At 38.1% G+C, this 18,370-nt stretch overlaps 2 protein-coding genes across 4 annotated transcripts in view; one reads left to right on the top strand and one right to left on the bottom strand.

The window, feature by feature from the left end:
* Window positions 1-18,370, bottom strand: part of cpx (synaptic transmission protein complexin) — a 341,835-nt gene that overhangs the window by 27,429 nt on the left and 296,036 nt on the right. For 2 of the 3 annotated variants that reach the window (XM_014362739.3, XM_089590604.1), the window contains one exon: window positions 9,785-9,951. In XM_014362739.3, the coding sequence (XP_014218225.1) occupies window positions 9,785-9,951 (167 nt within the window). The remainder of the gene's footprint in view (window positions 1-9,784; window positions 9,952-18,370) is intronic. The other variant, XM_089590605.1, reaches the window with a different exon arrangement.
* On the top strand, window positions 421-1,765 carry LOC149375058 (uncharacterized). Its single transcript, XM_089590223.1, has 3 exons — window positions 421-887; window positions 965-1,204; window positions 1,296-1,765. Exons 1-3 carry the CDS (start codon window positions 601-603, stop codon window positions 1,720-1,722), a joined length of 954 nt encoding a protein of 317 aa, XP_089446349.1. The 5' UTR covers window positions 421-600; the 3' UTR covers window positions 1,723-1,765.

Below are 18,370 nucleotides of genomic sequence, written 5' to 3'. Positions count from 1 at the left end.
CCGCGCGAACAATGTTCACAATGACAAGTCGCGTCATTACAGTCACGATCGCGGGCCTTTATACACGCAAACGCGCAAAGAACAAGAAAACAATGGGAGGAATACCAACGGGGGAAACAAGCAGGACGCAATGATATACCTTAGACTTTTTTTGGAAAAATTCGGGCCGACGACCGATTGTTTTAAAAAGCATTGCATCAATAAGTACATAATTATTATTCTAATTGTCCCCGCTGGACATGCCTTTCCGTTCGTTACTTTTTTATCTTTTGCTTTAATCGCAGTTATCGCGTGTAAAGGCCCCCCCTCACATCGGGGCACTCAAAATGTATACATATATATCCATGTGTAAAAGTGAGTCGTAGCTATAAATAATGTGCGTACTTATTTCTACAGCGCGATAGAGCCCGGGGCTTCACGAGTCGCAACGCCAAACCCAATGATCGTTACGAAGCAATGAAGCGGTGTCGCCTTATTATTAACAGCTCCTACTTATACGGATAAACTCCAGTGCACGCATTTCACCAACAGTCGCAACGGCCGCTCAATAACCGATACCGCGCGCGTGTCATTGTTATCCAAGTATAAACGAGCGGCAGCATGGCCCGTAGTTTCGGCAGCAAGTACTTTGAAAAAAACGCGAGCAAAGTGTTCAAGCTGAGGGAAAGCCTGGCCAAGCACAAGATTCGCAACGACGAACAACTCGAGGAGGACGAGGTCGCGCGTTGCGTGCTCCGCGAGAGTTGCGCGGCCCGTGGCAACCTGTCCTCGCAGCACTGCGACTCGCTGCGGTGCTTCCTGCGCCACCAGGGCGGCGTCGACGCCTTCGTACGGGAGTCGGCTCTCTTCGCCAACCCCTACGTTGCCGCGGCCGTGTACAACTTGAGGTACGTATACACCCTATACCCGTGCGAGTATATCATTTGTGTGTGTGTGTGTGTGTATATATGTATACTGTGTACAGGATCCAGAAGTCGATCAATGATCTGGCGAGGTACACGCGGCTGGACGAGCCGGGGGCCCAGCTATTGTCGTCGGATCTGCTGGGGGAGGAGGGTGTCGCCGACGAGGCGGTCGCGCGGGCTTACAGGGCCCTGTGTCGCAGCGCGCACTACGCTCGGGCCGAGCCAGTGGTGAAAAATCACGTGCCGAGCGTCACCCGCGACCAATCGGACCTCGTCAAGGCTTACCTGCGCCATTACCTGTAATATACATACATATTTGTATACACGTGCACACGCGTGAGTAATTTGTTTATTTGTCGTGTGTTTTTTTTTTTTTTTCTTTGAATGCAGGAAGACGGGCTCGGCCAAGTACGTAGCAATGCACGTGGCTCTGGTTCACCGGCAGCAGAATCCAAAGTGCGGGCAGGTGCGCGACGTCCGCGTGAAGGTGGAGCGGCTGGCCATTGCGCCGGGGGAGGTCAAGCTCGAGGGTGGGGTCAAGTTGGAGGAGGTCGAGGCCGAGGGTGTGCCGTCACCAAGTCCGGGGCTGGTCGAACCGTCGTCGGAAGGTGAGAGGGCAGTCCGGCAGGAGTCGAGGGCCGAGAGGCGCAAGCTGGATCGACAGCGTCGGTTGATGCGCTCGAGGTTGGTGAGGATCAAGCGGAGGGAGGCCGCTCTGGCCGTCAGGGAAATGGTCTTGAACGTGAGGGAGGCTGCTGTTGATTTTAGGGAGGAACTCTTGAAGGGCAAATACGACGGGAAAAATTTAATTTTTTAACACTTTTTTTTTTTTCATTGTCAATCATCCTGGGTACACATCCTGTTTTTCGTTATGTCTAGGTATATTTTAGGGGACAATAATATTATGATTCAGCCTTCACTGTGTGTCGTGATGTTGTTCACCAACGCGAATTTTGCGACTGACAGACTCTCGAGAGATGAATATGGTCGTTGTGAATATCGAAAAGAGAGAGAGAGGGGGGGGGGCATGTGATACGGATACAGAGAGAGAGAGAGAGGTGAAAAGGAACACGTCGGATTTTCTCGCGTCAATTGCACGCTGCTGTGAAGCGATTTCGGGGACATGTATTGTCATTCCGGTTGGTCGGTCGATTCGAAAATGTCGCTCAAACTCGTGTGGGTATACGTGACGACAATACTATCTTTCTCAGTTTAGTTTATCTCTTTTTTTTTCTGTTCCACGTTTACGTATATACACATATATATGGGGCTTACGAGTTGTGGCAAGCTCGGCTCAGAGGGCGCTATTATAGGCACATTTTACTACTTGAAATCACTACATCTATGTACAAAGAAATGACTATGACAAATAATATACCCACTGTAGAGCCTCCAGTCGACGGGATTAGAGCATTTTAGAACAGAAAGTATGTCTGTACATATGCTACGCCATGTTAGGGATATACAGATATATTTTCCATTGTAAACTAGAGGAAAAGGTGAGAGTTTGAAAACAGTATTTAGTATATACATCACCATATACGTATACGTATACATGCATATTCATACAAGTATATTATAAAACACCCTATGAGCCTCAAATGGAGTCCGACCAATCACGAGTGGTCTCAAGATTGTCTCCTCACTCTTACGAAGCTCACTAAGAGGCTTATATCTCTCTATAGCGCCCTCTGAGTCGAGCTTGCCGACTCATCCCCATAGTGATGTGCAACTGCATGGCTGTACCCAATCAGATTGACAAAGAGGAAATTTGGCTGTTTGAAGTTTTTTTTGTTTTTTTTTCGATTAAGTAGTACGGTGACGGTGGTAATGAATATGGAAAATCGTGTTTGGATAATTTGTGTATCGCCATTCGTTATAATATTATTTATGAACGCATAAAGACAATTAAAACAGAGTTTCAATGGCGTCGTTTTTACAATTTTAGCAGACTTAACGTTTTTCAGTACACATAACGTAAGACCAAGGAAAAGTTTTTAAAATAATAGGTTAGAATGACACATTGCTTCAAACGTGTAGCTATAAAATAAATATCCTCGAACATGTTGTTCGTATGACTTTAATTTAACTTCACTAAAAATTTTTTTAATCAACAGGTTTTTTTTTTTTTTTAATCGGTAATTGATTACTTTCCTGCATGAGTCAGTCTTATGATAAACAAACGGGAGGAAACGTAAAACGTTAGGTGTTTTGAAGATTGTTTTGAGGTAGAAAATCCGTCGGTGCTAACAAATCAAAGTTTTCTTGATTTTTAAATATGTTACACATTAAATGTTTTTTTAAGGTATCGATAATTATTTACACTTGTCTTAACGTATCGGTACTAGTTTTTAAAATATTGGAGTTTAAAATATTATCTTTTACCATGGACTGTCATAAGGTACAGCAATGACAACTTTCTAAACATACTTTTTTTCTTTCAGCCCTTTCAAATTATAATGTTGGCACGAAATTAAAAATCAGCTTAATGATTTATATTTTTCCCATTACAAACACATACTTTTAAAACGTAAAATATGTTTTATCAGAATCTTATAGGATATGTGATTTTTGTTGAAAAAAAGTTTTGTAATATGAGTTAAAATTCCGTCAACAATTCAGAAAAACGACTTTTAATTCAATCCTAAATGAAATTTCTCAGAAACGATTAAATGATCTTTTGTCAATTAGTCATTTAGAAAAAATAATTTTTAAATAAAATTATTATATTTTAGGTCGTTAACTAAATCGTTTTATATTGTGATTAATGTACAATTTTTTGTAACTGTTTGTCAAAAAGATACATACCCTCATCTATGGAAACAACAAATAACGGAATTTTCCTGGTAATAATGGAAAAAAATTGATTTATTCGTATTTGCATTAAAAATAGAGAAAAATGAAAGATGTTAACGCAGGTACTTGACATTTGTAGCAGCAGTAGATTTTAATATTGACGCCACGAAAATCGGTGACAAAAATTTGGTAATGACTTTTTATACGTAGTCATTGAAAAATGTTGCGAAAATATTTATGTGTGGTACGTTTCTTTAATTCAAATGAAATAAAAAAAAGTTTTATATAAATTTTACAGTTTTATTGTGACATCTGGACACGTCAGCCTTTTGATCATTACAAGTATTTTACTAACCCAAAATACACATATCACTGAAATCCCTCCAACAGAATTCTTTTAGCAGGAAGTATGAAATCCACGAACGAGAGAGGTTGTGTTATGGAACCAACCAATTGGAATCAAATGTTTAAATTTTCAGCTGAGAGAATTACGTTTCGTCGGGTGTACACACCACACCAACGTTCGAAAAAGCGAAAAAAGGTGTACTTAGAAGCGCACTACAAAGCGATCGTACTTTAAGCGTCAAAGCTCGCTTTTAGCGAAACAGTAATAGAAAACGACTTGTTTTCTGCACTTGCATGCATACACCAATACACATCCTTTCCTTTGTACACCTTTATTTCAACAACGAAACGAAAAAGCGTCCCTCACATTTTTTTCCTTCAATTTTTCGCTATCGTTCGCTGTGTTTCGCTATACTCTTTCAATTTTAGTGAGATGCAACACGTATAAATAAATAAAACGCATATAGCCTAGCCGTACAGTACGACTCCTTTGCAGTGCACGTAGGATGCACTGTTTTGATGGTTTGTATGTAGCAACAGTTTCCTTTGTCCACGTTTTCTTTTTGCCGTCCTTCCCTTCGCCCCTTTTTAGTCGACAAGCACTCGTCAGTATTTCTTGCCTAGCTCTCGGCTATTCTGTTTGGTCGATCGTAAAAAATTTACCTTCAAGACTTCTTTCTGACGCCCTTTCGCGACGATCCATTCGGTTATCAACATTTCGTGCTGGCTTCAGTAAAATTTATTCGTTTAATGAAACGTGAAATATGGATGAATTTTTACCTTTGACGTCAAAAAAAATTTTTCGGGGTAAAAATTTATTGTAAAATTGTGGGGATGGAAGCTTTTATGCTGTGGGTAATATATTTTCTAAAATTACGAGGGGCAAGAGGTTTGCGTTGCATTGTATGTACCGACGGCTGGATCGATAAGCCAAGGTTGGAAAAAATACAATTAGCGTGAAAAGCTGGCTCACTCAACGTATAGCTTATTCCTTTGATGTGATATTTTTTTCAAATAATTTTTATTTGTGAAGATAACAGAAATATTCGTAAATGCAACGAGGGAAAATAAAAACTTGCTTACCGGAAGCTTCGTTAAAGTGCAATGTGTAGACGTACCTCGAGCAAAGCTCGGATTTTAAAATATTTTTAATAACGAAGAAACAAATCACAAAATAAACAATAAAAAATTGTAATCCGATTATCTGTGTATTTTTTAAATTTTATTTCACATTTTATTATTTGCTTTTGCGAGAGAACAATACGAAAAAAAGGTTCGCTTCGCCCCAATCTACCTGATTCTTCAGTTAACCCACGGGAAATCTGCTCAAACGAGCGTAAATAAATTAAATTGCACTGAAATGTTTGTGCAACGAATGGATTAATATTTGGCGAGCTCGATTCCTTCACCCATACAATTACTTTGGCAAACAAAGTTCGTAGGTATACATATATTTTAGTCTCTAGCTTTTTTCGGCTCTGTCTTGGTATTAAACTCAAGTGAGACCCTACGTATTTCGCATGAGTTAATTGAAAGTCGAGTAGAAAAGGTTAAAATTAATTGTTATTCATTTATTGAATGCAACTATCAACTTGGCACGTACTTCATTTAAATTGAAAACTTTTCTCTCCACTGCATTATGCCTTTAAATAATTATCATCGTAGTTTACTGATAAATTGGATTATGAAGTTTTATCATGGCGACAGAAAGAAACTTTTTTTCGTAAAATACACAATGATATGAATAAGCGAGTGTCAAAGTGAGAAATTTGTTATTTAAGTGATAAATTTTCGAAGGAAAATTACTCAAGTAAAAAGAAAATGAGCGCTGTAAGTTATTTAAGTGAATGGCCCTTCGATTTGGTGCTTGTAAATTAAATCTAAAAAAATTTGTAATTTGACTGTAGGTGTCTGAAGTAAAAATTTTAAATTACACGTACATTTACAGGTTATATGTATTATTCGTGCAAAAGTTATGAAAAAAGATAGTTAATCAAGTAATTTTACCAAGTCGTGCTGAAAGTTTAGTGGCAGTCACGCTTCGTAAGTTTTTATTTTTATAACCGCTGTCATTATTACTTTTTTAATAATCTATTTTTCTAAAATTTTATTTGTAGTGACATGATAACACGGCATGCAGGTTTCTCAATTATGCAGTTAATTTATTTTTAAATTTTATCTAGTTTTCATTTCACGAGATTATAAAAAAATGACGGATTAATAATTTTTTTATATTAAAATCACATACAACGCTACATTGGATTTTTTTATCATATTATTTTTTAAGACAACGAAAGAATAAATTAAAATTTATTTTATTTTCAATTTTATTGCTCTATATTTTTTTTAATAAAATGATTAAGCATCATTAATGTGCCATTATTAGACATCACAGATATAATTACGAATTAATTAAAAAAAAATTTTTTTGTTTCAAATTTATGTAAAAAAGTCATTGCTATTTGATGTTAGTAGTTTCAGCCAATCATAGAAAACGAATAAAACAGCTTTTATTCAGTGACAATCAATATTTCATAGAAAAATATCCGTTCTGTTGTGAGTCGAAATTAAACGTTCACTATACCCGTGCATCATGTCTCGATATGAATAATTTCCATCTGAAAGCAAACGCAAACAATAACCCAGATGACGCATCAACATGAAAATTGTCCGCTCGACTGGAGTTTTCTCGCACGCGCCGCCGATTCTTTCCGAAAATATTTTGAATTCATCGTCAAATCCTCCATAGGATGACGTGTGCTTCTTTACAAATATTATGTCACTACGCTGACATAATCTTATTGAATTTCATGGAGCGCAATGTGTACATTACGCAACGTGTGTGAAGTACGCGGCTACATTTTATACCCTCAGCTCAATTTTACGAAACCCCGAAATACAAATTCTACTAAAACAGATGTTTAAAATGTTATTTTAAAAATTTCAATGACAATGTTTAAATGTAAATTGGAATTTTTTAAAATTTAATTTAAAAGCCATTAACATTCTGTTGTATTCACCAACAAAACTTTTGCACCTAAAATACAAATTCATAAGGTTGTGAAATAGAATAACTCAATTTGTATTGATGTAGTGATTTTGGTGCCTGCAGATATATTACACAAAGCTACTTGAAAAACATGTGTAAAAAAAAAAAAAAAAAAAAAAAAAAAAAGGAACAAAGCTAACCGATATCCAAACGCTTCTCGACGAATTCTGGTCACGAAGCGCCGCCAACAACAACAACCACGTCAACTCCAGTTCTTCGACAATCCCCCGTACTCACGTATACCATACACCATCACCAAGGAGAATTAGCCTTACACCAACTGGCTTTTTTTGTAATTGCGCCTAAAAATGCAAATGCGATTAAGTACATATATTAAGCTCGCGCGCCGGCTTCGTGTATAGATATATTATCTGTACTGTTGGATGTGTGGGGACGTGCTTCGCGGACTCGAGAATTTCGATGGGCTTGTTTTTGTTTGGAAAGAGGAGATTGGATGGGGTGAATTTTCCGGGGTAAGGATCGTTTGGATCGACGTATCGGAGAATTACCGGGGTTTTTGTGAGCCTTTGCAAGATAAAAACAAATTGTGCATATTTTTGCGCCCAATGAAATGGAATAAGCTAAGCTTTGGAGTATGAGATTCAATTTCTGTGATTTCCATCTCGCGGAATATTTGAAAGAATGTTGTAGAGTTCAGTGGCTCGGCACTTGAAGCAAGGAGTTGGGGATTAAATTTGAATCAACCTGTCAATTTATTATTAAATTTAAGTATTTATATTGTGAACAGCAATATCAACGCCAAATGATAATTATAATCTTGAGCGTCAGGCTTGATGCACTGCAAACATTTTTTAATCACTCTAACTTGTCGATTCGTTTTTTTTTTTTTTTTTTTTTTTTTCCAAACAATTAAACTACCGTAGATTTTTCTAATAAGTCGCAAAAACATCGTCAAAAAATCTTGGATGATAAATTTTTGGCGAAAATTTCTACTCTTTATATTCCACCAAGTAAAGTATTTTATTATTTGTGATACAGCCATACGTAAATCAACTACAAATAAATGTTTGAAAACATATTTATTTTTAACATATTGATCGACCGAATCAATTAAGTTAATTCATCTAAAATAGAAGAAATACTTTATTTAAAGTAATAATATACATCACGTAGGATTTTTTAAAAGCGAATAAAAACCAAAAATAAGATTTCGAAGAAAAAAAATTATCAACAAATTTGTAGGTCAAACAAACACGTAATCAAAAAATGCCATTAATCAATTGCTAAAAACGTATGGTATGCGAAATAAAAATTTTAAGGTTTATGAACAAATTACTCGAGCAGCTTCCTGTATACAGCCATATTTGAAAAATACCAAAAAAATATACACATTGTGTGACAACGTGCTATCGATGCATGAAAAAAAGCAAAGGAAAGAAGTGAGCCCAATGGGTGAAACAGAGCCTCGTTGGTCGTCGTTTCGATTTATTCGCGAAGAAGAGTGGCCATGAGCATCACTTTTATGGCACAGGGGTGTTACAGATACACGTATCCACATTTATGAAAAACCACGAAGCGATTCATCTGCTCAACCCGAATACCCCATGTTGTGCTGTTACACTTTAGATGTGTGTCCATATACTGCGGTTTCACGCGCTCAAGGTGCCTATCCAAGCTCGAGTTGAAAGCTTCTCGAAAAATCGAAAAATCAAAAAAAAATTTCCCTTCTACTGTTATCTTTCCAACCGCGATTCGGATAATTGGTCGACGCTCGCGTTGTACATGGAGACGTTGGTCATCGAGTTGCGAATAAAACGTCACGGTGTATACAACAACGAGCTCGTTGACGCCGAATCTGTAGGGGATGCTCGTAAAAATAAACACATCCAACAGTCGTTTTGCTATTCACACGCATAGGTAGTACGTGTGTGTGTGGCGACAGTGCAACGCACTAGGCCATAATGTTGTTATGTACGTTACGGGTGGAGTTTTGACGCGGTCAAGCTTTGCCAAGCGCGACGAGAGAGAAACTCGGAGTTATATATGGACCGCTATTGCTGCGGTAGTTATGCGAATGGAGTCGTTAACCGTTAGGTGTTGGTTTATTCAGTTTGTAAATGGGTGTTTCTGGAGATTTTTTTTTTTTTTTTCATCATACTGCGCCGAGCGAAGGGATTTTCGTCCCGCTTCGCGGATAAAAATCCAAGATTGACGAAAAATCGTATACAACCCACGGGAGGAAACAAAGAATCCCTCAGATCGCATGCTTATCGCAACCACTCAACCACTTTGCAAAGCTTCGGCGTAAATTTATCGTACGGAGCAAAGTTTTGATTGATCAAAAAAAAAAAAAAAAAAAAAATTTAATAAAACTCGTCGCACCGACTTTCAAACGCCCCATAAACTATTCATGACTCTAGAGGGTGTCGTGAAATTTCAAAACTCGTGCTCCAAAGTATTACACGCGGTGAACTTTTACCATCGAATAATTTTTACCCCTGGCCGTACACTTGTGTATACCTGCACCCGATGATAAAACATCGCTCACTAATCATTGAAGTTGCTCTGCACGTAATCCCATCAGAAACTTACGTCCACCCCCTATTGGAATCATAATTCAGAAGGCACAAAAAAAAAAAAAAAAAAAAAAAAAAAAAAAAAAAAAAAAAAAAAAAAAAGACAAATGACAAGGATACGTATTTACATATATACACGATGGGCAACTGACCTTGTCCCTGATCTCCTGGCGCATCTTCTCCCGCTCCTCCTCCATCTTGCGGTGCTTCTCTTTCCTTCGCTCCTCGGCCTCCCGGATGGCTTCTTGCCGCTCCCTCTCGGCCTCCTCCTCCTTCTCCTTGTCGTCCTCATCTCCGCCTCCTTCACCGCCTACCGCCCCTGCTCGCGTCGAAAACAGACAAAAACACAACTCGTCATTACCTGCTCTTCACTGCACACATGTGTATATACATATAGATATATATTTATGTAAACGCGGGGTTAAGTATCTTTTTTTTGTTCCTCGCCACTGGTACATGAGTACACAGCAATTACGGAAGTATGTCACTCTCTCGAGCACCTTCTTGTGCTTGAATTTTTTTTTTTTTTTTTTTTCTGTTTCTTTCACGAATATGAGAGTGTGCCGGGTTTGTGCTGCCGGTGATGTGCCAGGGTCAAGAGAGTATAAACCTGATGGCTAGGTCTTATTTTCTTTGATTCATTTTTTTTTTTTGTCGGATCTTTCGTATCAACACCTACTATATGAGATCATTGATACGTAATCTTTTTAGAAACTGTGACGATTGCACCAGACTTAGGTTATATTAGAGGTTGGTACTTCCAAGTGTGTGAAATACAAATTATCGCGCTTGCAGAGTTTTTGTAGTTTTTTTTTTTTTTCTTCTTTCAACATCTTATTGCTATGACAATGGCATATATAAAAAAAAAAAAAAAAAAACAATAAAGAGCATAAGCGAGGTTTTCTAAGATCATCTTAGCAATGTTGGTAACCAGATACGATATGGTTTTATGAAACCCCCAAGCTTAAAATATATCGTGCATCCTTTCCATGTGTGGTACACAAAAATGTATAACTTTAAATTTCCATCGTAGAAAAGTCAATAATGCCGACTACAATTTTAACAAGTATAAACATTGCATGTAAGCTATAATTGCAATTCCTACATGTTTTTTAGTACATTAATCATAAGATTTATGGTAAACGTTGCAATCGTAGAACCAAATAAGGTATTTTTCTAATTTCAGCAGTACAAGTTGATGTATGGTCAGACATACCGGGTCATCTGTAAAATACATCTGCTTACAATATTGGATGATCAGAATATTCGTTATCAAATTTATCTGGTGAATTTGAAAAAAGTATGTGACATTGGATTGAAAAAAAAAAAAAAAAATGGCTCGGATTGCAGTTTGTTAATCGACTTGGCATCTCCTAGTCAATATACCCATGTACCAACAATCCGGGATCAAAGAGCATCCAAAGTAGGGTTTCACGCAAATAAAGATTTCCCCCGGACTACCGAGTTTCGGTCCATTGGCCGTCCCTTTAAGTCGCCCGTCCGTGGTCCTCGAGCGTGTATAGGTATACCGGCAAACCGCATAGTCCTTAATTCCGTCTCAAAGTTGGTTAGCCTCTCGCAGTGTGTGCCTCGAATAAATGCCAACCTCATGAATTTACACGGGTGTGCGTTTTTTTTTTTTATTTTGTCTTGTTTTATTTTATTTAATTTTTTTTTGCAGGTTGTTTTTGATGTTTGTACTGTAAATTTTGTTCCAGAAGAAGGTAAAGGAATTTTCATCAGGTCGCAATGCTACGTTTGGTTTGTTAAGCTTTGAAGATTCATGAATTTAGGTGAGGCAATGAAAACCCGATCCTTATAAGCAGAGATCGAAAAAATTGACAAGTACTTGGGTAGGAAAAGAGTGAAAAAAAGACCCCGTGGCGCTTGGGGTTCGGGGAACCCTCACCGGCTCATCGACCCCAAAATTAGCCGAAACGCCTTCGATCCCTCAGGGCGATCGTCGCTCCTTGCGCTACATTACCTCCTTCCTCTGCCCCCTACAACGCTCCCTTGCAGCTTCAGCTCCGTGACTTCCGAAGGAGCACATTACGTATACAGTTATAGCGCATATACGTACGGAGGAAGTGCACGGGGTAAATCTCCAGAGGAGCCTGCGGGTGATCGGTCGATATGATCGGATGGAGGATAACCGCACCCCCGGACTGGAGCTCAAACAACCCTTCGGGGACCAGTCGACTGTCACGTGTCCCTGTGTCTTCAATATACATATAATATATACGTATGCGTGTACTTGTAAGTGGACGACTGGGTGTCGTAGAACAGCTTGTGAGACCTTGGCCGGAAACTGTAAGGGACATTACTTGCTGCTGCTGCTTCGAGTAATAGGGTATGGGTCTCTGTGACGTTACGAGGATGACGAGAGATGGAGGGGAGGGGGTTAATTCTAAACTGCCGTTGGGAGTTGGAGTTACGTGTTTGAGTTTATCCATCAGTGTATGTATGTACATATATGCACAGGGGTTGCAGTGGATACTGCGGGCGGTGGTGATAATTCCGTCAGGATGGGCGCTGGTTAGCTGTAGGATGTTGTGATTTTTCATCATGAAAAACCAGAGGTGTCTCGAGGATTTAGAATTTCATACATACTTTGGAGTACGTCAGCAGTTTGATTTTTGTTTGTTTTTTGGTTACAATGGACGTGATTTAAAATAAATTGAGAACATTTTCTGTCCATACTATCAATTACTCGATATTGACTGTTAAGGAACGTGTGAACGATCGCTTATTCATGCGTGCTGTTGATTGAGGGTTGATAAAATCCACTGATTCTTCGCTTACTTGAGCGAGACCAGCTTTATGTTTTCGTGCAAACACTTTCTTCCCAACGAGAATTGCACGTAAGATATATTTCATTTTTCACAGGAAGGTTTTCCCGAGGTTTTTGACCAGTGATAACAATCCAAAAAAACCCGTTTCGACTTCGAATTGAATTTCATAACCTCAAAAAAAAAAAAAAAAAAAAAAAACATTCCAGAATCGATCGCAGTTTTTTTATTTTTCTTTCTAGTTAACAATTTTTTGCGAAAACTCCTTCTTCAAGTTAATCCAAATGAGCCCACCAAGGGGTAAGCCAAACGGTTCCGAGCAGCACTTCCAGCCCGTCTAAAAATCGTTCGGCAATCAGCCGCACGAAGCTATTGGCAAAAAATAGCGTCTAATCAACTCCTTCCGAACTCGTGTTTCCCAAACACACGCAAGAAACAGAAGAGCTTCCACATGGTTTAAACGCAACCGGATTTCAATTATAACGAAACCTCTTGGCTGCAGTTGGCAGGCACGTACAAACATACGAGCGCACCGGGGCTCACTTGCCGTGTACCTACGAGCTCAAGACTTTGTTAACAGCAAACATTGATCTTAGGCACTGCAGTTCGACGTTGATGGACGCACGCGAAGTCGGGGATTGACGCGAGAGCGATGAGTTTAGGGCTCCAAAAATCTAGTTTGGAAATCGGCTTTGTAAGCGCGAGTACAATAGGGTATTTTAAACGTTGACCTTAGTGGGTGACGAGCACTTTTGTTATAAATTCATTTTGGTTGGAGAGAAATGATTCTGTTTTTCTTAAAATGTATACTTGAAACGTATTTGAAAGTTTTTTAAAATAGAAAACAAAAACCAGAGAGGTCTCAATAAACGTTACCCTAGCAGTAGAATCTAGTAACCGTTGATGGACTAGTTTTATTTCTTCTCTGCATGGTATAACCAATCAAATGAAACACTAAATTTTTAAACGAATCCTCATCAAAAAACAGTTTTGAAACAGGAAACCCCTTGACAACCGTTTCATAAAAAATTTATTACTTTGAGGTTATATAGGTTATGTTTAACACTGCAGTTTAACCACCCACAGAAAACATAATGAATATTACATACAAGGCGTTGAAATAACTTGTAAAAAATAGGACCGATATTATAATTAGGAATGGAGATAAGGAGGAATAAGTATTGATAGGTAGCATTGGTATTAGTCAAGTGAGTTAGGCAAACCTAAAAATATTGGTGGGACTTACAGTAAAATTATTGAAATTTTTCAACGAAAATTTTCACAATTGCTCTTTGAGCTGCAAGGTTTTAAATGACGTAGAGAAAAATATAGCAAAACACTTCATTGTAAAAGATAATGACTATTGTAAATTAGTAATTTTATACAGGCATACACAAACGATTGTTAAGTGACAGGATAGTGTAGTTATTATTTATGTTATAACACCAGATGTTTTTTACATGAATTCACAAAAAAAGAAGATGCCATACGATTGGATCACAATGAAAGAAAGAAAATACCCTGTTATCTTGGGTTAAAATATAAAAAGTAACAACTAACATTTAACGTATTTGCATGTACGTGTAACATAGGCAAACAAACCATTAGCAACAAACTATTTTCGCCAAGGAAAGCTAAAAAAAAAAAAAAAATTCTTTTTCTTACTGTTCTTATTAATAAATAAAAAATCGATTCGACAGCAAGTACTTGGTTCAGCCACAAATTGCAACACTTCACGTGATCAGCCGATTACCATATGCAGCCTGGACCGCCGCAGTATCGACTCCTGTAAATTGGCTCGAACGGCTTTCACACACTTTTCCTCGGTCAATACACCTAATACACCTTACAATCAAGCGCCGAAAGGGAGTTCTGCGACCACCAGCCGCGAGCACGTGTTTCAGGTACAGCCGAAGCCCGGCTTAACGAAGTTTTATGAGTTTGCTCGTGGCAGAGGCTCCCGAGGGGGTTGAACGGAGAAACTCGGCGGACGATTTTCCATAGTAATTGGAAAATGATTTTACCCCGTGGAACGTGAATTTCTCATTGGCTATGGAAGAGATGACGATGAAGCGGGAAAATTGAGAAGTTGACGGGGCGCTTGCATGCGGTGAGCTTCGTGTTTCGTTGGGGTGATGAGACTTTGCGGGAGAGTCTTCGTACTTTTGGGTGGGAGTTCATGCTATGGAAATATGGTTTTTGCTTTGATGGGACATCTGTATATATGTTTTGCTTTATTTTTTTACATGTTTGTCTGCGAGTGGTTTAATTGCTTCACTGAGACAAACAAGAACATGTAGGAACTACTTTGCTTGAACGATGGATTCTCGTGGCTAGTCGCGCATTTTTTCAGTTTTACTGTTCAGAGCACGATCATTTTGAATACATAAAAAAATAAACTATGTTTAATGATAAGAATTACAGTTTCGAGTAGTACTTACAAGTGATAACGGTGAAAAGTCCCGAAACAATGAAATACCATCAGTTTATAGGGTTAGACAGGTAATTTTTACCTTTTAGTTTTTTAATTTGTATCAAGAGAAGTTAACGATACTATAAGTCACTGTTGAAACTTTCACATTGAACTACCTGAATTTGTAACAGCTCTGCGAGATTCTCCATATTAAACACCATCTACTGGTTCATTGGATCCCTTTCGAGGGAGTTATGGCGTTACGGTGATTCTCAAAACTGTTGGTTGAAATTTTTTTTTTTCTTTTACAATGCCATTATTGTTGATAAATCATGGGTATAATTTTCTATTATACTTGGCATAAGATAATAGATAACACTGAAAACGATCCAATGTATACACGATCTTTCCTTTTCTGGCTTAGACTCGGTACATAAGTAAGAGAATAGCGTTACGTTCAAAATTTAAATTGCAATATTCCTTTAACGGAGTGAAATTTCGATATTTTAAGCAGGACATGGAAATACAAATATTAAATTTTTCTTATGAATATCTGTAGAAACATTCATGTCCACAGTTGCGTCCTAGACTATCATTATTATTTAATGAGATGTAGTCCTACACCAAATCGAATGAAATGATTGTGGTTTTAATGTGTATTATAATCACGTTTATGAAGTCAAATGTATTTTTTTTTTTTTTCTTATTTACTTATTCATCAGCATATAACTCAATTGAAACTAAACTTTGTGATACATAAAATTTTTAATCATAATTTGATTTTAATGCCTCGTATTTTTCTAGAATTCTGGATAATCCCAAACTCGTCGTTTTTTTTATTAAATAAAACTTTTGTATTTGTTGTTAACAGTAAAAGTATGCCTACAAGAATCTGAAAAAACAGTTTTATGGTCAATTGTACCTCTTATGATATTTTTAGTTAATCGTAGTTGTTGTTTTTCCGCAGAAATTATAAATCAATGTCTACATCTATATAAAACATAAAACAAGAATATAAAACAAAAAGAAATCAGAAGTTTACCCCTTAAATGTAACAATAACGTGTATTAAAATGACAAAAATTATTTCTTCATTTTGAAAGCTTAAAAAAGTCGTGCAGTACGAAAAAATAACGAACTTTGATGAAAAAAAAAAAAAAAAGAAAAAAAAAAAGAAAAAAAAAATAGAAATTCCTTTCGCACTAGTAAGCCAGTCGATCGAGTCTGAAATTCCCCGTTCCAACGAACAAATCTTTAATTTTAAAACAAACGACCCTCCCTCCGTCGATTCATCGCTATCGCGCTCATTATGCTCTCCAATTTCCCCAAAGCTCCAAGCCTTTCGGCCAAACTCCAAAACTCGATACCTAATCTAAATAGCTGAGCTAATTTCAAGCACAAAGAGACGTATCTGAAAAAAAAAGAAAGGGAAACAAGTCAATCGATCCGAGAGCGGAGATGAAAACGTCACGGGCGAAACTTACTCAGCGCGTACAGGCCAATGTTTGTCAGGCAACTCAAACGAAGCGCGCCCCAGTGGGTAGAGGAAGCTTCCACACCGCGATAACCGTGATAAATCAGAGCCATAAAGCCGGTACCTACGGCTAACGCGGGTGGAAGGGGGCTACTGTTGCACACGCACACTCGCGTATATTCATCACTCGGGCCCCCCTATATATTCAAGACCCTCTTTTCTTCTTGCCTATATGTGCATATATACCAACGACTTGCATATACTTCCTCTTTTCTTCTTCTTGTTGTTTTTCATCTGATGTTTCATCTTGTTCATTGTTGGACGCGCTTTGTGGCCATTTGACGATGCATAGTTGGGGCGATGATCTATAAATACAGAGGGAAAAAGGCTGATTTATCGACGGGAGATTTATTAATGCCACACACCGCGTACGTCATGGAGCGAGTAACAATGCGGAAAGATTGCGGCGAGTTTCCGCGTGCATGATTCGTCGGAAACCCATTGGATATATGCTTCGACTTTATCAATGTAAACAAAGTGAGGTGCGTTGCGTGAAAAACAAACAAAAAAAAAAAAAAAACTTTAAGGCACGTAACTCGCTTTTTTCGTGGGCCGTACGACACTCTATAAAAATAATGGTAAAAAATGGCCAAAGGGTGCTCGCGAGCATCGATGGTCTAATTTTTATTGGAGAAGCGTTAAAAACGTGTCGGAGTCGGAGTATATTTGTGTACATTGTGACAAAAGTTTTCATCGTCGGCGTGAACGACGAAATGCTTGAACAAGAAAAGTGAATGTAGTCACATGACTCGCGGTATGGGTGTAAGATCAGATTGTTGCCTTTTTTCTATCGAGAGTGTACAGCTCAAGGGCTGAAAGTCTTTCTGATACAGTAATTTGTTGATTTATATTGAGTTGTAATGTTCTGATCGATGTGTCGTACCTATAGGCATATAATTATCAGTGATTCAAATTTGAGGATTTATTACTTTTTATAAGAAATGAGTTCTCGTGGTCAATGCAACCAAATACTATTCGTTTCGGTACGAAAATAATGCACGAAAAATTGTTGAAAACATAAATTGTTGTTGTTGAACAAGTAACAGATAATACAAGTAATTTTTACAAATATTATCTTTGTGCACTGAAATTGAAAAAAAAAGCTCAGTAGTGCCCAAAATTTGTGATAGGCGTACATCAATTTGTAGGAATTTGAAAAAATTCGCAAACAATTAGCACCATTATGTGTACCACAATGATTCTTTCCATCTGTGTAACTTGAATAAATATATTTCATGATTTATGATACGAAATAAGCTTGTATAATCGAATCGATTGAGAACACCGAGTTGTTTGGGGTATATTTTTTGTGGGTTTTTCCTGACTCGATAGGCCGATGGGTCACGTGATAAAGCTCCTTTGTTCAAAATTCAACGATTTCCGGGTGATCGCGCAGTCAGTCTCAAATGATTCGAAAATGTTCCAACGCTGGTATAGTTCCAAAATTAGCATTCAGTTGATTGGGATCTAAATGATTTTGACCTTCATTCGAATGATGACTCCGCTGCTTGTAACAACAAAAGTTATTCACTGAATGGAATCAAAACGAAAATAAGAATCTAGTTAAATTAAAAAATTAGTTTGCACAATGACGCAGCGTAGACACCATATGTCCACATGGCAAAGACGAAAAACAAAAACGGAGTACCACTCGAGCCATTTTTTTTATTTTTTTTTTTTTATTGCTATGAAAATTCTCTACGTGCTCAAGGCAACACTATACTTTTGTCTCTTCCGAGGGATCGCATTCTTATGCCCGTCAATTAAGTTCCCCGATACACACACCGCACCCGAGACTGCCATCCCTGGAGCACACCCGAGCTTTCACTTTTCATTCCCAAAGCGGCGCATGGAAACCCAAAACAGGTGTGCGCGTCACCACACGCGTTCAATAAACTTGACGCAACGATCGCGATAAACGGTATCTCACGTAACTCGTGCGTACCGTTTGATCGACCCACTTCGCCCACTCGCAACGCGCAAACTAAACCCGAAAAATACCA

Source organism: Copidosoma floridanum, unplaced genomic scaffold (assembly GCF_036245765.1).
Source record: "Copidosoma floridanum isolate Cflo_tuat_1 unplaced genomic scaffold, Cflo_Japanese_pri ptg000012l, whole genome shotgun sequence".
In the NCBI taxonomy this organism is placed as follows: Eukaryota; Metazoa; Arthropoda; class Insecta; order Hymenoptera; family Encyrtidae; genus Copidosoma; species Copidosoma floridanum.
The sequence above is the reverse complement of the archived record's forward strand: the minus strand, read 5'-3'. Positions and strand labels throughout refer to the sequence as shown.